Source organism: Urocampus carinirostris, chromosome 17 (genome assembly GCF_059441175.1).
Source record: "Urocampus carinirostris isolate Australia breed hairy pipefish chromosome 17, RoL_Ucar_1.0, whole genome shotgun sequence".
Classification (NCBI taxonomy): domain Eukaryota; kingdom Metazoa; phylum Chordata; class Actinopteri; order Syngnathiformes; family Syngnathidae; genus Urocampus; species Urocampus carinirostris.
The window spans coordinates 33460394-33482826 of NC_142365.1; the positions used below are offsets into that span (position 1 = coordinate 33460394).

At 43.8% G+C, this 22433-nt stretch overlaps 1 protein-coding gene across 1 annotated transcript in view; it reads right to left on the reverse strand.

The window, feature by feature from the left end:
- acsl6 (acyl-CoA synthetase long chain family member 6) overlaps nucleotides 1-1741 on the reverse strand; it is a 74424-nt gene extending 72683 nt beyond the window's left edge. Inside the window, exon 1 of the mRNA XM_088321260.1 lies at nucleotides 1439-1741. Within this exon, the coding sequence (XP_088177386.1) occupies nucleotides 1439-1484 (46 nt within the window). The 5' untranslated portion in view covers nucleotides 1485-1741. The remainder of the gene's footprint in view (nucleotides 1-1438) is intronic.
- Nucleotides 1742-22433: the final 20692 nt, after the last annotated feature.

Genomic DNA, 22433 nt, shown 5'->3' on the forward strand with positions numbered 1-22433 from the left:
AGCAGCAGGGACAGCTTGGGAGGGTGCTCTGTGTTGGGTAAGTGCGACTGTGTGCGCGACTGTGATAGGCTGGTTTATGTTGTCGGTCGAATAGCAGGTTGCTGGTGCCTTGGTAAACAGTCTAAGAAGCATAGTAACTGCTTACTTCTAGCAGTTTGTTCCATTGAAGTAAATTCATCAACTAAATCAGACTCCAAGGACAGTCAGAAGAGTGCAAAGAACTGATGATCACCATCGGGTGCTTCTTGAATTATTATCGGGTTTCAGAACCGACTAGGGCGGCGTCAGTGAGAAGGCAAGAGTGGTGCGCTGGTCTAGCCCACTGCTAATGGCTAGGTTAACAACTCTGCTAAGCCACCCCTGCGGACCCTGTATCTTACCCATGCCAGGTCCATTAGCCATAAAACTGATGATTAACAACTTGTGGGAAACCGCTACGTTCGTGACAGTTTTATTTTAATCATCGCGCGGATCTGTCACCTCTCAAGGACACTCGATGCTAGTGCACAGCTAGCTGTCCGCTCTCTGAATTGCTTTTTTACACTGAAATAAGTCCTCCAATTTCATTCAACTGCTGTTATTTGTAGATCTATAATGTTTTTTTTTGTTACCGTCGTATATTCACAGTCGGTATTGACATCATCTCAAAGTAGGTTTAACCCTTTGTGGGCTTTTTTCAAGGTGCGACACTACTTTGCGGATTTTCACTTTTCGCGGTTGGTTCTGGTCCCCATTAACCGCGAAAACCAAGGGATCTCTATACCATTTTACTTCTGCCTTTCTGTTTTGTTTGGTGTAGGATTTTTTTTTAAATTTTGAATGTAAATCTGTTAAAAACGCAATAAAAATTGTGGATCTAAAAAGAGACTGTAAGCACTATGGTGGGCTTAGGCGTTTCTATCTGCACAATGTCTCCCCTATCCCCCTCCTTTTTTTATCCAGCACCACCTCTCGCGTGGACAGCTCCCGCTCTGTTGTCCAATCAGCTTGGACCTTGACGCCGTATAGTCACCCCTCCCTCCCTCTTCCACTCTTCCCATGGCCCCATCTCTGCGAGGCATGGCGGAGGACATTGGGACAATGCGAATTATTTTATATATATATATATATATATATTTTATTTTATACGTTTTCACAAACGTCCTCGAATGCATCCATCCATTTCTCAAGTATAAAGAAGCAAGCGTGCTACTTGGCATCTCATTCTATACTAGCTTAGCATATATCAACTCAAAGGCGTCAAATGACGTACGGTCTTTGAATTGAAATGAAAGAAGACACAAATGAATTAAATACAGAAAGATATAAAACTGACGCACCAGATCAGACGTGTCTGTCACCTAGCCCCCCCTACCCTTAAGAAGACTGCATGAAGGTGGACGGGGGTGAAAGGGAAATTGTGATGATTACAAATAGAGCTGATTCTCCTAAGACTCACCCAAAATGATCCACAGCAAGCCGGACACGAGCGCAAAGGCGAGCATATCTGTCTCATTTGGACAAGTTGTCTGGGTCCCGGGAACAGCGGCCTTGAACTGGACCGGATCGGATGCTTCCTTGCTTGGTGCAAAGTGACACCGGCAATCTGGAGATTAGGGAGGCAGGGGAGAGGCGAAAAGGGGTGGGGTAGTTTTGCTGGTGGATTCAAGGTAATGCAAATCGTCTTAATTGTTTTTAGAGTATGGAACAAATCTTGAGTGATTTTTTAACGTGGCTAAAATCAAACATTTGGTTTGGGAAGTATTTTTTTATTGTGTAAACTGAGCTCGCTTGCGGCGGTGACTACGTCACTGATATCGGGCAACGTTGCGTCACAGTCACTAAGCCACGCCCACTAAACTCAAATAACCCTTCCAGGTGGACTGATGCATGGATGCAGGGCAGACATACCCACAGATATGTACAGAAGGCTAGATAAGTAAGCGTATTCTAGCAGCCCGCTAACTATCATGTCTACAAGGCGGCCTCATTGGTTGGGTCAACGTCATTAAAACTCGTGTACCTGTAAATTACAACAGTCGATTTTGAATGAATGAATGAATTAATTAAACGTTTATTTTTTTATTAAAACTTTGTATTTTGAACATGACAAAAAAATAAACCAACAAATCGAAAAAAACCCAAAAACAAAACACAATCTTATCATACATGTTTGAAATGAAATGAAAAAATGAAATGAAATGATCTGCATTTCTATAGCTCTTTTCAAGTCAATGACTACCCAAAGCGCTTTACAATGTGCTCCACATTTCTCAATAGCGGCCTTGCAGCCATGTAAGGCGCTAACTTGCTTATTGGGGGTATTAGGGGTTCAGTGTCTTACCCAAAGACACTTCGACATGTAACACGGACGAGCCAGGATTCGAACTGGGATCCCTTGACCCCAAGACGAGCACTCTACCTCCTGAGCTACTGCCGCCCCTTGAAAGGGAGTAGGAAGAAGCAAATGCTTATTAAATCTGACCCATTTGACTTGATTAATAATTGTGTCCCACAGTTAGCTCTTCTGTGTATTTACAAACAACTAACACCTCTCGACACATTTGTTCTGTAGATACACAGTCTCTTCATTATCATCAGTATCACCACTTCCATCACTGTTTTTATCCTACCAGATTTAGTTTCACCCATTATTAACTCTATACACCTAGTAATCAGCTAATATAATTCAGTCACCAATAATAATTAATGACAGTTATAATAATTATAACTATTATAACCATTATATTAATAAACTAATAATTACAACAATGTTGATTTGCTTACATCTAACTTTTGCCATATCATTCAGACACCTTTTTCTTCCTCTCTCTACTTTGCCAAAATTGTTTTATTTTTATCTGGATTTGAACAGGTGAATACTTGGACATTTTTTTAGCTCATCCTGTAATTTGTTCCAAAGTTTAACTCCTCATACAGACACACACATACTTTTTCTGGTAGTTCTCACCAGTTGGATTTTAAAGTTACTACATTCCCTTAAGTTGGAGCGTCTTTTCGTGTGAATACATTTGGATGTTCTCTGGCAGTATATCTTTGTTCACTTTGATTTGTATTTGGAAAGTGGAAAACTCCACTAGCTCAAACAGTTTTAAAAATTTGTACTGAAGAAATAGGATATTGGTATGATCAAATTATCGTGGCTAGTGTATAATTCTTATTGCTCATTTTTGGAGTACAAAAAGGTGATGGAGTAAACTTTTATAATTATTGCCTCAAACTTCTGCACAGTAATTTAAGTATGGCAAAACTAAAGAACAAGCCAAGTTAAGTCATACTTATTTGTATACCCCTTAATCACAAAGAGCCTCAAAGGGCTGCATAGACCGCGGATTATTGCAAAAAAAAGACTATTATTACACCATCCTCTAATCTAAAACCTACATGAGGGCAAGGAAAAACTCAAAACATCAACATGAGGAAAATGAAAAAAACCTCGAGAAGGGACTGCACATGAGGTAACCCCCCTTCCAGGATGACCAGGCTGCAATGAATGTTGCAATAACAAATAATACGCAGATATTGTCAACATGAAATATAGGTTATTCATATACCATAGAATAGAAGTGTGTTTTAAGCTTAAATTTAAATATTTCCACTGAGGTTGCGGATCGGATCTCAGGGGGAAGAGTATTCCACAGCACCGGGGCCCAAATAGAGAACGCTCTTGAACCTGCGGATCGCTTCTTGGCTCTTGGGATCACTAGTAGACCAGCATTCTCAGAACGAAGGCTTTGGACCGGAACATAGCGGGAAATTAAATGTGAAAGATATGAGGGAGCAAGTCCTTGCATGATTTTGTACACTACCAACAGAACCTTAAAATCACATCGTAAGCTAACAGGGAGCCAATGCAGGTTAGCTAAAATCGGGGGAATGTGATCAAACTTTCTTCTCTCAGTTAAAAGCCTCGTTGCAGAATTTTGTACCAGCTGAAGGCTCTACGCATGAATTATAATCTCCGCATCCGACTGAGACAGCATAGGGCAAATTTTAGCAATGTTGCTACCCAGAAAGAAATGGACTGAGGTAAGACTAGATATGAATGTGGGCGACATTGTTTTGTTGAAAGATGTTTTAGCGAATGCAGGTTACCTAAAATCGGGGTAATGTGATCAAACTTCCTTGTCTGAGTTAAAAGCCTTGCTGCAGCCTTTTGTACCAGCTGAAGGCTTTTGATCTTTGATTTTGGGAGACCGGAGAGTAATGCATGACAATAATTGAGACAGGAGGTAACAAACGCATGAATTATAATCTCCGCATCCAACTGAGACAGCATAGGGCGAATTTTAGCAATGTTGCAAAGATGGAAAAAAGCTCTTCTAGTAATATTCTTAACGTGTGTTTAGAAAGAAAAATTGGGGTCAAATATGAAACCTACATTTTTGACTGAGTCACTCTGGTTGATATTACATTTGTCAATGTTCAGACCAGTTTTTGAGAACAAGTCACGGCATTTAGATGGACCAATAACTAACTTTTCGGTCTTTTCAGAGTTAAGGCGCAAGAAGTTGAGTGACAACCAATTTTTTTATCTCAGTGAGGCAGGCCTCCAAATTTCCACAATTTAGTGTGGCAGATTCCTCTATTGGAAGATATAGTTGAGTGTCATCTGCATAGCAATGGAAGCTGATATTATACTTGCGAATAATATCACCTAATTGAAGCATGTAAATGCTGAAAAGAAGAGGGCCAAGTACTGAACCTTGCAGAACACCACAGGTAACACTAAAGGGCTCAGATGTCATTTCACCATATTTAACACACTGCGTCCTATCTGAGAGGTAGGTTCTGAACCATAAGAGGACGGTTCCAGAGAGATCAATCCATTTTTCCAACCATTCTAGTAAGATATTATGGTCCACAGTGTCAAAAGTAACACTAAGGTCCAGCAGCAGCAAGAGGGATGAAGCGCCAGAGTCAATTTCCAGTAGAAAATCATTGGTTATCTTAATCAGGGCTGTCTCAGTAGAGTGGTTACCCCTGAAACCTGATTGTATGGATTCAAAAAGATTGTTCTCGGGTATAAAATCATTCAGCTGCTGTGCCACAAGTTTTTCAAGTACTTTAGAACGAAACAGTAGGTTTGACACAGGTCTATAGTCACATAAGCTTTCTGAATCAAGGTTGGGTCGTTTCAGTGTAGGTTTAATAACAGCCGACTTAAAAGCCACTGGAACTACACCTGAGGAGAGTGATATGTTTTTAATATTTAGAACTAAAGGTCCAAGGACCCCAAAAAGATCTTTAATCAGCTAACCCGGAAGCGGGTCAAACAGGCAAGTAGTCAGTTTGGCCGTATTCACCACCTGTTTAAGATTACCAAGTGACAGATCACTACATCGGGAAAAAATCCATGGACAGCCACCATGTCGCGCATCCATAATTTTCAGACCCTTAATATGTGACATATTTACACGGTCTTTAGAAATCTCTTCCCGTATGCGTTGAATCTTCTTATTAAAGAAGACCATGAAGTCATGGGTTGTAGCGATGCTACAGTTTCGAAAATGATTTTGGGGTTATTCTTTTGTGCTGCAATCACCTTCGAAAAATAGGCTGATTTTGCAGAGGCAAGGGCTGCTTTATACTTTAACAAACTGTCACACCAGGTTTGACGGAACCATTAAGCTTGGTAGCACGCCATTTTCTTTCAGATTTCCTGCAGTCTTGTCAAGGCGTGCGTCTGTTAGATCATGACTTAAGCCATAATTATAAGAGCTGAATTTTATATAAACTCTTTGTTGGCAGAATCACTCAAATAAAAGCACCTATTTTGGTTTTAATCTACTTCGTGCAAGCTGCAGCCCTGCTAACGACATCCTCACCCCGGCTGCCTCCCAGGCGGACTGCAACTCTCACTCCGTAGGCGTAGTTTATTTTGAGTTCAAACATAAACAGGAAAAGGAACACACATGAGCGCGATTTCACAATAAAAGGATATTATAGAAACGTATAAAAGATGAAATTAGACTGATGTTTGAAACGTGACTATATATGTGTGTGTGTGTGTGTGTGTGTGAGAGAGATTGTTTTTATATTTAGGAACATAAAAACAGGTTCATTGAGTTCTAAGAAAAGCACATATTTAAAAACAGTCAACTTTACAAAGGCTGCCACGGAATCGAGGACGCTAGCCAGGATAGCATTAAACTATTTCATGAGTGAGTCAATTGAGCCTATATGTACGACGAGCGGGCGCCCTTTGGGCGACCTCGGCGAGGAGCAGGTTGGTCAGGATGCTGACGATGCAACTCCGTAATCAACGAGCGGTCAAAAATCTGACGTGTTGGGACCCAATAACGCTCCTCCGGACAGCAACCCTCCCAGTCAACCAGATACTGGAGGCCCTGAACCCTATGTTGGGAGCAGAGAAGGCGTCGCACTGTGTAGATCGGGTCTCCGTCCAGAAAGCGAGGGGCCGGAGGAGGAGGTGCTTCAGGTGCCAGTGGACTCTGGCGGGATAGGTTTGATGTGAGAAACGTGGAATGTCGGATGGACCCTCATGGTGCTGGGCAGGCGAAACCGGACCGCTGACGCGCTGATGACCTTGTCCAACGGGAAAGGGTCCCAGGAATCGTGGATCCAGCTTCTTAGACTTCACCCGAAGCGGAAGGTCTTTGGATGACAGCCACACTTGCTGGCCCACCTGGCACGCCGGAGCAGGAGTCCTCCTACGGTTAGGTCCATTGGAGTAGGTGTCGACCACCCGCAGGAGAGCAGCGCGTGTCCTTTGCCCAGGTGCGGCGATTAGCAAACGCCGATGGACAGGAGACCTCTCCCTCTTGGCTGGGAAACAGGGGTGGCTGGTAGCCGTAGACACACTGGTAGGGGGACATGCCAGTGGACGAGCTGATCAACAAATTGTGGGCGTACTCCACCCACACCAGCTGCTGTTCCCAAGAAAAAAGCTCCCGGGAAACCAGGCAGTGAAGCGCCGTCTCTAATTCCTGGTTTAGCCGTTCGGACTGACCATTAGACTGCGGGTGAAAACCAAAGGACAGGCTGACTGAGGCCCCCAGAAGACGGCAGAACTCCTTCCAAAAGCCAGAAGCGAATTGGGGACCTCGCTCAGAAACGATGTCCTTGGATATACCATGGAGCCGTAAGACGTGCAACTGGACCGCCTGCGCCGTCTTTGGCGGAAGGGAGCTTTGGAAGCGCCACAAAGTGGACCATCTTGCTGAAGCGGTCCACGATTGTCAAAATGGTTGTGATCTCTTCGAGGCAGGCAGTCTGGTTACAAAGTCCATGGATATATGGGACCAAGGACGACTGGGGACGGGCAAGGGTTGTAGGAGGCCAGCAGGGGGTCGATTATATAATTTGTTCCGGGCGCAGGTTTGCCAAGCCCTGACGTACTCCTGAACGTCCCTTGCCAAGGAGGTCCACCAGAAGCGCCGGGACAGGAAGTTGCAGGAAGTGTGGGCTGCTCCCGGGTGGCAGGAAAGGCTGGAGTCGTGCCCACATTCGAGGACCTCAGATCATAGACCCTCTGGAACAAACAGCCGCCCCACCGGACAGGTACTGGGCCCCGCTTGATCCTGGAACGCCTCCCTGACACGGTCCTCGAAGTCCCAGGTGAGCGTGACAACCACCCGGGAAGCAGGAAGAATGGCCGCTGGGCCCCGGGGTTGATCGTCCTCCTTCTGGAACTGGCGGGAGAGGGAATCGGGCTTGACATTACGGGATACTGGGCGGTAGGAGGGAGTGAAGTTAAACCGGGCGAAGAACAGGGACCAGCGGGATTGTCTCGGGTTCAGGCACTTCGCTGAGCGGATGTACTCCAAATTCTTGTGGTCCGTCCACTCCAGTAATGTTAGGTTAACCCCAACACTTGTAGTAAAACCTGTACTCCAAGAAGACACAAAGACGTGAGTATATTTTACTCGCAAGGAGAATGACCCAAGACTGCCCAGTTAAAGTCTACCAAACTCACTCTTTGTTCTTGCCTTTTATTGTATTAGGAACGCCCTAGTTTACATGAGGTCTCTTCTACTAAAGGGAGGGGGAGTAAGAAAAAACAGTTGAGACTTGTTTTCACTCACAACAACATGTTATCATATCAACACTATTACTACTATTGAACTAGGCGAGAATGGCACACTAAGCAAGAATAGCACACAGTATGCAAAGAAGATAAGCAACAGTAGAATAACATGTTTACAGTTTAAATCCATAATTTCCCTCCTGTTTGTTCACTTTGTACTATTTCTCATTGTCATCCAATAACTTCTTCTTTCGATTTTCAGTTACAGAATCATGTTATAGTACTCGTGTTACACTCAGAGGTTAAACGTTGGTGTTGTTGTCGTCTGGTTCACCGTCGTCAAAAAGATCTGGAAATAGATCTGGAAAATGTAAGGAAGCATCATCATCACTGTCTTTCTGAGCTTCACCATTTGGGGCAAGAAGTGCATACATTTCTGATACCTCTGTTTTAACAGGCTGTATAGCAGTGGTAATCATTGTGGTTGTCATGTACGGTAATTGATTGTGCCTGCGCGGCAGACGCGTTATTACGGTACACACAGGAAGACCGCGTGGTATCTGGAGACATGTTTGTAAACTAGCAAAGACGCTATATCGTGTTCTGTAAATAAACAAGTTCATGTTGGGTTTAAAGAGGACTCCGTCCATCTTTTACATGGTGTCAGAAGTCTGAAAGGATCCAGATAAGAAGACAAGTCATAATGGCCAAGTTTAATCCTCCATCGAACTTTGCTTTCGAGAAACCGTCAGAATGGCCGGACTGGAGGCAACGTTTCGAGCGCTACAGAATCACTACGAAACTAAACAAAGACGATGGACAAGTTCAAGTAAGCTCCTTGATATACGCAATGGGAAGCGAGGCGGAGAATGTGTTCAAGTCTTTTGTTTTTGCTAATGACGGTGAAGAGGATAATTATGACGTTGTGCTGAAGAAGTTTGATGATTACTTCGTTCCGCGGAGGAATATCATCCACGAACGCGCGTGTTTTCATCAGCGTTTCCAGAAGCCTGGGGAGAGGGCAGAAAGCTTCATAAGGGCTTTATATGAACTATCAGAACATTGTGATTTCGGCACAAGCCGTGAGGAAAACATCCGAGACCGGATAGTTATTGGAATATTGGACAAGGAAGTGTCGCGTAAGCTTCAGTTGATGGAAGGCCTGACATTGACTCAGACTGTGCAAGTAGTTCGACAGGCGGAAGAGATTACTGCGCACGTCAACATGCAAGGAGAAGCAGTAGGGACAGTGCATGAAGTTACAAGGCAGAGCTACAGATACCCAAAGTCTAAACCACAAGGTGGGGAGAAAGACAGAAAATGGGGAAATGTGAGAAAATGTCTTAAATGTGGAAAAACACAGCATAACAAAGATGAAAACTGCCCTGCTAAGAAATCTACCTGCCATATCTGTCACAAAGCCGGGCACTGGGCTAGAGTGTGCAGGAATAAAAAGCAAGTGAATGAGATTAGTGAGCGGGCAGAACAGTCAGGACAACCCGAGCAGTCAGCATACTTCCTGGGTGCTGTGTCACATGTGAAAAATGTAAAAGAACAGTGGTCAGTTGAGCTCCGGCTAAATAAAAAGCCAATAACGTTCAAAATCGACACAGGGGCAGATGTGAATGTAGTCAGCGAGGCGACGTACAACGCATACACTCCAGAAAGTGTGTTGGAGCCACCAGACATTCCACTGGACGGCCCAGGTGGAGAGCTAAATTGTCTAGGGAGGTTCCAGGCCACAGTAACCTACAAAGGAAAATCATATCCACTAACAGCTTATGTAGTAGAGGGGATCACTAATAATCTCTTAAGTCGCTCAATGTCAGTGAAAATGAATCTTGTGAGGAGAATAGACGAAATCAGTTTGAACATTCAGCAACACGCAGACTATGGGACATTGAAAACAGAGCCAGTGAGAATACAGCTTAAAGACAATGCCCAGCCGTATGCTGTACATACTGCACGCCGGGTACCACTCCCGATGCTCCAGAAGGTAAAAGAAGAGCTAAAGAGAATGGAGAGTAATGGCATCATTGAGCCCGTGACACAACCTACTGAGTGGTGTGCACCTATGGTCCCTGTCTCAAAGAAGAACACAGACAAAGCTCGCATATGTGTTGATCTCAAAAGACTGAATGAATCTGTCAAAAGGGAGCGATACATCCTACCTACTGTGGATGAGATAACAGCCAAGCTAAGTGGAGCAACTGTTTTTTCATCACTCGATGCAGCCAGCGGGTTTTGGCAAATTCCACTGCATCCAGACAGCATCAAGCTCACAACCTTTATAACTCAATTTGGTCGGTACAGCTTCAAACGCTTGCCATTTGGAATTACTAGTGCACCTGAAATCTTCCAGAGGAAGATGATGGAGACTCTACAAGGGTTGGAAGGTGTAGAGGTCTTCATGGACGATATTTTGGTCTACGGGAGCAATATGGAGCAACACAACAGACGTCTCAACAAAGTGATGCATCGTATTCAGTCAGCTGGACTTAAACTGAATAAGGAGAAGTGCTCCATCAGGCAAAGCCAACTAAAGTTCCTGGGGCATCTCATCGACAAGTCAGGGATTCGACCTGATCCTGAGAAGTTTGCAGCAATTCGTAAAATGCCACCTCCAGTAAATGTCACTGAGCTAAAGCGAATCCTGGGAATGGTGACTTTCCTTGGCAGGTACATTCCCAACCTCTCCACTGTGGGGCAGCCGCTCCATGAGTTGCTGAAGGACAAGAATAACTGGATGTGGGGACATGCTCAACAGTCAGCCTTCGAAAACATAAAGGAATTACTGACTACTGCACCGGTGCTGGCCTACTATGATGTCACCAAACCCACGGCAGTGTTAGCAGATGCTAGCAGTTTTGGACTGGGGGGTGTGCTGTTACAACTTCATGGAGAACATTGGAAACCAGTGGCATACTGCTCCAGACGACTATCTGTTGCAGAAACACGTTATGCCCAGATAGAAAAGGAGTGTCTGGCAGGTGTGTGGGCATGTGAAAAGTTTGACAGATACCTAAATGGCCTTGAACGTTTCAGGTTAGTGACAGATCACAAGCCGTTGGTACCCCTTATCAATAATCAGAGCTTGGAAAATGTTCCTCTCAGATGTCAGCGTCTACTGATGAGGCTCATGAGATTCAGTGCGGTGGCCGAGTACGCACCAGGTAAAACTCTTGTGGCAGCAGACACACTGTCACGCAGCCCACTGACATGTAGTGAAGCGGATGTGGATACACACAGTGATGTAGCCTGCTATGTAGCCTCAGTAGTCGGGGGAATACCAGCTTCACCAAAGAGACTTGAAAACATTAGAAACGTCACTGCAACTGACACAGAGTTACAGCTTGTCAGTAAGCTTATCAGGTCAGGGTGGCCTGAACACATAAGTAGTGTCCCTTTGGATGCGAGGGAGTTTACCAAAGTGAAGTCAGAGCTCTCCGTTGAAGGCGGCCTAGTCTTAAGAGGGTGCAGGATTGTCGTGCCACGTTCTATGAGAGCCGAAATTCTGGAGAAGCTACACCAGGGGCACCAAGGCCTGGTCAAATGTAGAGAGAGAGCCAAAACATCAGTGTGGTGGCCAGGGCTGTCCAAGCAGTTAAAGGACACAGTGATGTCATGCCAAGTGTGTTTGGAAATGGGAAGGAGGATCAGGACGACAGTTCCAACCTTGGAGAAGAATCTCCTGCCCAGATGGCCCAGCAGGAAAACGGTAAAAGTGAACGACGCCAAGCAAAAAGCAGTGCAAGCTCATTACTTCAACCGCCGTCACGGAGCCAGACTCCTACCTGCTCTACAACCAGGAGCAACGGTCTACACCAGGCTGGAGCAAGAAAAGTCATGGTCTAGACCAGCTGTGGACTCAGGAGAGGCTGCTACAAGTAGATCCTACAATATCACCACCCAAGACGGTGCTGTTCTACGGCGGAATCGTCGTCATCTCCTGACATCGTCAGCTATACGCCGCACTCAAGCATCGTCTACAGAAAGTGATGAAGTGCAGTTACAGTCTACCATTCAAGAAGAGACTGTCCCTGCAGTCCAGGCTACATGTCCATCCGACACACCTCCACCAAGACAGATTGTGACAAGGTCTGGAAGGGTGTGTAAACCTGTTAACAGACTTGACCTGTGAATGAGTTAAAATTCATTATGGCCTTTGGGGAGAGGGGTTAAGAAATGGAAGAGACAACACACACAGGAGACTAATTGTTCTTGTTCGGATGATAATGCTGTGAAAAAAGAAAAAAAAAGGGGGGGGAGATGTCATGTACGGTAATTGATTGTGCCTGCGCGGCAGACGCGTTATTACGGTACACACAGGAAGACCGCGTGGTATCTGGAGACATGTTTGTAAACTAGCAAAGACGCTATATCGTGTTCTGTAAATAAACAAGTTCATGTTGGGTTTAAAGAGGACTCCGTCCATCTTTTACAGTGGTGCATAAAACTCTAATGCAAGGGATACAACAACATCCACATAAGGTGAGGATAGCTGTAAATACAGCCACCGACATGAGAATAGACAACACCAGTTGTTTGTTTCTACCAAAAATTGCTCCAAACCTATCCCACATGTGTCAACTCCAAAATGGTCTTTCATTTTTCTGTTAAGGGACCTGACTCCTTCGAAAGCTTTGGTGAGACTCCCGTCAGCTGCTGTATTATTAGGAAGGAACGTGCAGCACTGATCACCAAATATGGCACCGACTCCTCCTTTTTCTGCTAACAGCATGTCAACAGCAATTCTATTTTGGAAAGCCATAAGGGAGGTAGCTGATAACTGCTCGTGGATTGCGAAGAATCCTTTTTCAGTATGGTTGCCCAGTCTCTGCACGTTATAGTGGATGTAGTTGATTCTGTCTACATTTTTGTTTATAGAGCACCACCAACATAGGATTGATTCAAAACCAGCTGCTACTTGATCTGCTAATTTGTATTCATCAGGAACACCTCTTGGAATCCCAATACTGTCTATGTAAGTAGGGTCATTTTGGGAAAGTACACTATTTGCTTTGGACATTAAATCAGTAACTGAGGTTGGTTTGATGGATACTGGTAACATTAATGAGACTGACGCGCAGAGTCCTGTGGTGTTATATGGTAGCCTGTCAAACAACTTGGCATCTCCACACCACCACCAGATGTCACTCCGAGACTTATGCCTAAAGGTTATGTCTACTGTCTGCACTGAGTGACATTGGGTGCTGTCTAATTTACCCATGTTACTGCCTTCACCTGTCCTATTTAGACAGACAGACAGACAGACAGACAGACAGACAGACAGACAGACAGACAGACAGACAGACAGACAGACAGACAGACAGACAGACAGACAGACAGACAGACAGACAGACAGACAGACAGACAGACAGACAGACAGACAGACAGACAGACAGACAGACAGACAGACAGACAGACAGACAGACAGACAGACAGACAGACAGACAGACAGACAGACAGACAGACAGACAGACAGACAGACAGACAGACAGACAGACAGACAGACAGACAGACAGACAGACAGACAGACAGACAGACCGACCGACCGACCGACCGACCGACCGACCGACCGACCGACCGACCGACCGACCGACCGACCGACCGACCGACCGACCGACCGACCGACCGACCGACCGACCGACCGACCGACCGACCGACCGACCGACCGACCGACCGACCGACCGACCGACCGACCGACCGACCGACCGACCGACCGACCGACCGACCGACCGACCGACCGACCGACCGACCGACCGACCGACCGACCGACCGACCGACCGACCGACCGAGGACGGACCGACGGACCGACGGATGGATGGATACTTTATTCTTCCCCGTAGGGAAATTCACACTTTCAGCAGTCTACCCCGTTGTTTATTAACAGATGAACATGATGCCCTAGGGGTGCTTGTAGCGGAGTGGATGACGTCACGCCAGTCCAAAAGTTTGACATTCCTGCGGCAGATGGAAAACTTTTCTTTGTGAAAATCCAGGGATACACCACCTCGTGTTAGCAAGTCCGCCTCCTCTTCGATTCCCCCGGCTTTCGTGTCTCTGTTTAGCTCCGGGTAGCTCCGGGTGGTTACACGTTAGCGTCCGGAATGCTAAACGTGAGCCACGTTTCCGCAAAACACAGCAACTGCGCTCCCTGTGCGCTTCGATGTTTTCCACCCGCACTCGATGATCTTATTTGGTCGTGAGTTCGCATTTACCATGATTACGGATGGTACCAAAGACTTATAACGCCGCTAGCCGCTTCGCTAGCTCCGGCTCTCCTTCCACGATAGGCCCCTTCATCACGCCGGCACGAGAATTCTTCAGGGCAAGGAGTTCGCATTTTTTGTGCGCTAAAACCCATGTCCATAGGACTATTTATGCAGGAGAAATTTCCTGCAGCCACTTTCTTAGGGAATATAGGCTTTTCCTTTTCATCCAAGGTGAAAGGTTAAATTTCATCCCACGATAACAGTTTGTTGAAGGTGTGGTATTATTCATCACATCTGCCAGACATTTAGACTCTAAGGCGGAGGGAACTACTTGCAAAACAGGTAACAGGTCTGGCACAATCTGTTTTTGCTGCTTGTGCAGCCTGTTCTGCCATTAGAGGCCAGTTATTATTTATTTTATAAATGCCTGTTCTAATTTTAAACCAATCATCTGTCAGGTTTTACATAAATCCTAGGTTCGATAGGAGAGATTGACTTTGGCCCTTGTGTAATGTCTGGTTCTGTAGTAGGGGACGTAACAATTGTGATGGTGATATTTGGACATAACAGAAAAACAGCACAGGGGTCTTGTGCATGTGGTTTCCATATACATAATGCTAACCCATGACATGGTGGGTTCTGATATGGTCCAAAATTATAAGGGTTTTTTGGGTGTATTAACGTTTAACATCAATCTATCATTTGATTTGGTGAAGGAGACCTGTCTTTTCCACGTATTGGAGTGCTGGGAGGATCCGTATTGATCCTTTACTCGATGATCCAGTAGTGGCAAAGACATATTCCCAATTGTGGGAGTTCTGCCAATTGTGTCAAGTCAAGTCAAGTCATTTTTATTTGTATAGCCCTTAATCACAATTAGTCTCAGATTCAGATTCAGATTCAGATCTACTTTATTGTCATTCTAGTACACGTGTATACAGAATGAAATGTCGATACATCTGACCCGCACAGTTTCCTTGAATGTACAGATATAAGTAAAAGTTGTATTGTATTATGGCTACGTATAGTATTTTACCATAGTGCCGATAGTGTAAGAGGAGTAGCTAACCAGATGTGCAAAATGGGCAGTCAGGTTAACAAGTCAGGTAAACAGTAACATTAACACTGTAACAATAACGCTGTAAGTACAATAGTGCAGAGAGCAAATGTGCAAGGAGTGGCAAGCTATAAAGAACTGCCAGTAGTGCAAAAAGTCAGATTAGCAGCCGTTTAGATTTAGGTTAACTATATGTTAGATTGACCATTTAACAGTCTAATGGCCAGGGGGACTAAACTACTGCGGAACCTGGTGGTCCTGCACCGCACACTGCAGTACCTCTTCCCAGAGGCTAGCAGAGTGAACAGTCCATGATGGGGGTGAGATGGGTCCCCGATAATGTTCTTAGCATGGGATAGGCAGCGCTTCTGGCCAATGTCCTGAATGGAGGGAAGTCTAGTCCCGATTATTTTCTCTGCTGTCCTCGTTACCCTCCTCACACTACCCCAGTCGGTAGCGCTGCAGCCTCCACACCACACAGAGATACAGCTGGTCAGGATACTCTAAGGGCTTCACAGGTTATTACATATAAGAAGTTTAGGTTACTCGTATGCTATAGAGTAGAAGTGAGTTTTAAGCCTAGATTTAAACATTTCCACCGAGGTTGCAGATCGGATCTCAGGGGGAAGAGCATTCCACAACACCGGTGCCCGGATGGAGAACGCTCTCGAACCAGCGGAACACTTCTTGGCTCTTGGGATCACCAGGAGACCGGCGCTCTCGGAACGAAGGCTTCGGGCCGGGACATAGGGGGAGATCAGATATGAAAGATATGAGGGGGAAAGTCCATGTATGATTTTGTATAGTAGTAGGAGAACCTTAAAATCGCATCTTAGGCTAACAGGGAGCCAATGCAGGTTAGCCAAAATTGGGGTGATGCGATCGTACTTTTTTGTCCTTGTTAAAAGCCTCGCTGCAGCATTTTGTACCAGCTGAAGACTCTTGAGTCTGGTCATCGGAAGACCGGAAAGTAGTGCATTACAGTAGTCGAGACGGGAGGTAACAAACGCATGAATTATTATTTCCGCATCCGACTGAGAAAGTATAGGACAAATTTTAGCAATGTTACGGAGATGGAAGAAAGCGGTTCTAGTAATTTTCTTCACATGTGTTTGAAAGGACAGATCAGGGTCGAAAATGACACCTACATTTTTAACTGAGTCACTCTGTGTGATGTGGCAATTGTCCAAGTTCACTGCGGTTTTAGAGAATAAGTCACGGGACTTAGATGGATCAATAACTAACATTTCAGTCTTTTCAGGGTTAAGACGCAGGAAATTGAGTGACATCCACTCTTTTATCTCAGTAAGGCAGGCCTCCAAAGTTCCACAGTTTAGTGTGGCAGATTCCTCCATCGGGAGATAGAGTTGAGTGTCATCTGCGTAGCAATGGAAACTGATATTATACTTGCGAATAATATCACCTAGTGGAAGCATATAAATGCTGAAGAGAAGGGGGCCCAGCACTGAACCCTGCGGAACACCACAAGTAACACTAAATGGCTCAGATGTCAATTCGCCATATTTAACGCAGTGTGTCCTATCTGAGAGGTAGGATCTGAACCATAATAGGACGCTTCCTGAGAGACCAATCCATTTTTCCAACCGTTCTAGCAAGATAATATGGTCCACTGTGTCAAATGCAGCACTAAGGTCCAGCAGCAGCAAAAGTGATGATGCGCCCGAGTCCATTGCCCGTAGGAGATCATTGGTTACCTTAATCAGAGCTGTCTCAGTAGAGTGGTTAGCCCTGAATCCTGATTGCATTGATTCAAAGAGATTGTTCTCGGACATGAAATCATTCAGCTGCTGTGCCACTACTTTTTCAAGTATATCAAGTGTCCAGTTATGTCCCTGTAACTATCCAGATACCAGTCGTATCCCTACCAACTATTTATGCCATAACATCCAACTTGTAAGCTCCGGTCAAACGTAAACACAGCCTGAATGCTATTGCTTTGGTAACAGAAATACAGTTCTTTTGTCGTGTCTTGGTCTCCATCAGTGGTATTGCAGGGGTTCTTTAATTGTCCATTTTGCACGTTATTGGTCCATCCTACCTTTCTTCTTTGCATATCGAGGTCCTTTTCTCCTAGTAACAACAATATTATTACTATTGCTCCTATCGGTCCACCTACCGCCACCATTTTCTTATGCGTTGAAGTGAGCAATCTACCTGTAGATCTGCAATTCCTCCTAATACTAGAGTTGTAGACAATCTTCACTGATTTGAGATGACTGCAAACTATAATTGCAGCCCCCTTTGTAGCCAGACTTCCTCTGAAAGTTTTGTTGAGGAGCTACAGCTCTACAGTAGGTACCACAATGCTATAACATTGACACAAATGAGGACGATTACTGTGTATGCTAAGATGGGAATAGTTATTTTAGTCATTATTAATCACTTTCTTACAATGTGTCAAATGAACCCATGTGTCTCGTTCTGCAATTTTTACTGCTGTGCCTGTGGTTAGCAACACCTGGTGGGGCCCTTCCCACTTAGGTGAATGCCAGTGTTTCTTCTTTATGCTTTTTATCAGGACCCCATCTCCTGGTTCAACTAACTGGCTTTCCTGTGGAGACATAGATCATCGTTATCATTGCAATCCGCCAGTTGCTTCTGGTGCTGCAATATTTTTCTCATGAAATCAGCCAGAGTACTTTTGTCATCAGTTTCCCACATATTTCTAAAGAATGGTAATCTGTAAGGTCTACCAAATATTACTTCATACGGTGTTAGCCCATTTGTACTGGTGATGTTGATTTACAGTTTTACTAATTCTAGACATTTAGTCCATGGTCTTTTGGTTTCTTCCATACACGTCCTAAGCAATGTTCCCTCTAATTTTCCAGGGGTCTGAGCGTTCACACAAAGTCAGTGAGCAACGCTTGAAACAACAGTGAGCAACAGCAATCCCAAGTGTGGCAACTAAATCATGACCAAACATGTCCAAAACTTGACATCAAGTTACATTTTGCTGAGTTTCCGGCAATGCAAAATTATTTTTCTCTTTTGAATGAATTGACTCATGTACTATTGCAAAGGTTGTACGGCCTACAAACGTCGTTTGTTCTTACAAATCTTTCACAAGATATGTATTTCTTTTTATTTCCTGAAATATTTTGTCGCATAATATTAACATTTTTGGGGGCTAATTTAGTCGGTTGTAAGATACAGAACTGTACTTAATCACAATTTTTAGTGGAAGTACAATGTTGGCAACAAGATTCACTTGATATAATTGGAAATTTTTTGAATGCAACACAAACGTCTTATTCTTTTTTCTGTGTTTTTTCTACTTTTTTTTAAAAAATTCCTTAAAAAAAAATCTCATTGGGCTTATCTTTTCCGAGCTGTTACTTTTTTCTTTTTGTTCTAGTCAAGTCAAGTTAAGTCATTTTTATTTGTATAGCCCTAAATCACGAAGAGTCTCAAAGGGCTTCACAGATTATTACACTATATTACACAGACTATTTTTCAGCCGACGGGAAGAGTAGGTTATTCATATGCTATGGAGTAGAAGTGAGTTTTAAGCTTAGATTTAAACATTTCCACTGAGGTTGCAGATCGGATCTCAGGGGGAAGAGCATTCCACAGCACCGGTGCCCGGATGGGGAACGCTCTCGAACCAGCAGAACACTTCTTTGCTCTTGGGATTACCAGAAGACCGGCACTCTCAGATCATAGGCTTCGGACCGGGACATAGGGGCAAATCAGATCTGAAAGATAAGAGGGAGTAAGTCCATGTATGATTTTGTACAATACTAAGAGAACCTTGAAATCACATCTATGGCTAACTGGGAGCCAATGCAGGTTAGCCAAAATCGGTGTTATGTGATCGTACTTTTTTGTCCTAGTTAAAAGTCTCGCTGCGACATTTTGTACCAGCTGAAGAGACTTGATTCTAGACTTCGGGAGACCAGAGAGTAGTGCATTACAGTAATCGAGACGGGAGGTAACAAACGCATGAATTATAATTTCCGCATCAGAATGAGACAGTATTGAACAGATTTTAGCAATGTTACGAAGATGGAAGAAAGCGGTTCTAGTAATTTTCTTTACATGCATTTCAAAGGATAGATCAGGGTCAAATATGACACCTAAATTTTTAACTGAGTCACTCTGTGTGATGTGACATTTGTCAATGTTCACACCAGTTTTTGAGAATAAGTCACGGCATTTAGATGGACCAATGACTAACATTTCGGTCTTTTCAGAGTTAAGACGCAAGAAATTGAGTGACATCCACTCTTTTATCTCAATGAGGCAGGCCTCCAAATTTCCACAGTTTAGTGTGGGAGATTCCTCCAACGAAAGATACAGTTAAGTGTCGTCTGCGTAGCAGTGGAAGCTGATATCATACTTGCGAATAATATCACCTAATTGAAGCATGTAAAGGCTGAAAAGAAGAGGGCCAAGTACTGAACCTTGCAGAACACCACAGGTAACACTAAAGGGCTCAGATGTCATTTCACCATATTTATTTATTTAGTTTTCATAGATAACGCTAGTACACGGTAACACCATCATGTTTGAGGTTAAAACTCCTCGAGTCAGAACCAAGTCTAGAGTGTTTCCATTTTTATGGGTTGGCAAATCAACCAGTTGATTAAAACCAAATGCATCAATTAGAGACTGAAACGCAATAGTAAGTGAACTGAGTGGGGAGTTCATATGAATGTTAAAGTCCCCCATAATTATAATTGCATAGGTTACTAGTTCAGATAAAAGTTCAGCAAATTCGTCTAAGAAAGTTGTGTATGGCCCAGGTGCGCGATAGATAGTTATTACATAAATTGACAATAGAGAGGACCGCATCACAAGAGCCTCAAACGCCTTGTAATTATTAGAGGTACGAGGATTAAATTTGAGCGATTTTTCAGAAATGAGCGCGACACCGGCACCCTTTTTCAACGTGCGTGCTACATGGCTACTCACGTAGTCTGGGGGTGAAGCATAATTTAGCGCTAAATACTCATCCGGGCGTAACCAAGTTTCACAAAGCCCAATACAGTTAAGTTTATAATCACGAATAATGTTATCTTTAGGAGCAAGCGATCCAATATTTAAAAGACCAAATTTTAGCTTTGCTGAATCATTAGACTTAGCTGAAGTCTTTGTAGTCTTTGTAGAGATCGTCACAAGATTTTGCCGTTGGGGCCGTTCGTGAGCGTTGAGTTTAAAGCGTCGGTTGTCCGGCGAGGAATGAATGGTGGAATCAGTCACATCCTCGCGTCCTTCTTGCTCCTTCGACTTCGCACGCTTAACACATCTACCCGCACGGCAACCACGCTTCTGTTTTCTGTCTTTACGGCGCCGTTGTCGTCGTTTATTAGGAGGAATAGTTGTCCACAAGGATGCCGGATCTCTTTGAAGTTCGCTCGGTACATCAAAGGCGGTATAAAAAGTGCCCGAAAAGTTGAAATTTAGACGCCCACCCAACCGAAAAAGTTCGTCCCTACTGTAAGTATTTACTTTTTTCCTACATTTCTTTCTTTTCTTTTTTTCTGGCTTTTTTCTAAATGTTTCCTTCTTTTTTTTTCTCTTCCTTTTGTTTCTTTTTTTTCTCAGCTTTTCACTACTTTTTCCTTACGGTATTTTTTTCTTTTTTGTTCTATTCCCCCCTTCCTTTAAGTCGTTTTGTGCATAATTTTACTTAATATTTGGTCATGTTGGGATTAAAGAAACAAAAACAACCTGAAGACTGTTTAGGACCTGAAAGAGCCGGTTCCTTTTAGTGAGCCGAGCTGAAGAAGCCGGTTCTCGACATACTCTACTAACTTTACTCAACTTCGTCCGACTTCAAAACACCGCATTTAGGACACAACGTCAGGGGAACCCGTGTATTTTTACCTTCATGCACTGTAACTTTGACTTAAGTCGCTTCTTAATAAGTAATTTTGAGCCTTCATTTTTGTGCGCTGGCTAGATTTTTTTGTGCGCCGAGAATGTGCGAGCAGCGCGCAATTGCGGAGCTTAGAGGGAACACTAGTCCTAAGTCTGTTTTTTTATAGTTCCATTCATCCTTTCCACCAACCCTGCACTTTGTGGGTGATAGGCACAGTGATGTTTTAGGTCTATATGAAAATCTTGGCATATTTTAGTTATTATTTGATTCACAAAATGTGAACCATTATCACTATAGATCTTTTCTGGAATCCCATAACGAGGAATTATGTCTTGGCATAATGCTTTAGCTACTGTTAGCACATCTGGTTGTTTTGCAGGAAAAAGCTCTATCTATTTTGAGAATGAATCTGTTATCACTAAACAGAACTTTTTCCCTTCACTATTGTTTAGTTCTATAAAGTCCATATGTATGTGTTGGAATGCATAATCTGGTTTTTGAAACTGTCCTCTCTTTGGTCTTAGATTACCCTGCGCATTGTACTTTGCACACATCAAACATGTTCTACAATTTTTTTTGAATAGGAGGTAAAACCATAGGTTGTATATATCTGGTTCATCAATCCCACCATCCCTCCTGTTGAGAAATGTGTCTTCCCATGTGTGGGGTCCAAATGTGGGTAGACCCCAAGTGGCTGGTCATCAGATGTAAAAAGGAATTCAGGCAGAAACAATATACAATTTCGTGCCGCTGCAGCGGAAAGAAAGAAAGGAGGAACACAGAGGATCTCGGCTCCAGAGTCTTTCTTCTCCTCCCTCCCAGCCACAGCAAGCTTTTATTTGGTACAAGTATACGTCATAGTTGGGTGGGCATTAGACTGATGCATCATAGTTGGGTGGGCATTAGACTAAAACAGCAAAAGATATATAGACAGTGAATAATGAAGAATGTTCAAAAGAAAAACACAAACTATGTATAGAACATTCTTAAGCAACTTCACATTTTCCCCCTGTTGTAGATTTCGAAGAACATCAATGAATACCAACCAAAGGTTTCTGGTAAACACATCACAATGAAAACACAACAATCGGTCCATCACCAGGATGGGGCGAAAAACCCTACCGCTATTTGGCATCATCATCATCGAGGTTTATCAAATTATCATGATACATTTGGGCGACAAAGAGCCTACCTACTGTTCTCTTGGACAATGGGACAATGCAAGTTGAACAGATAATGCAAAGAAGAACAAAAATGATTATAATGGTCGAAAAGGGACCAATGATTTCAATAGAACTGGGGACCATGTACCTGTGAACAACC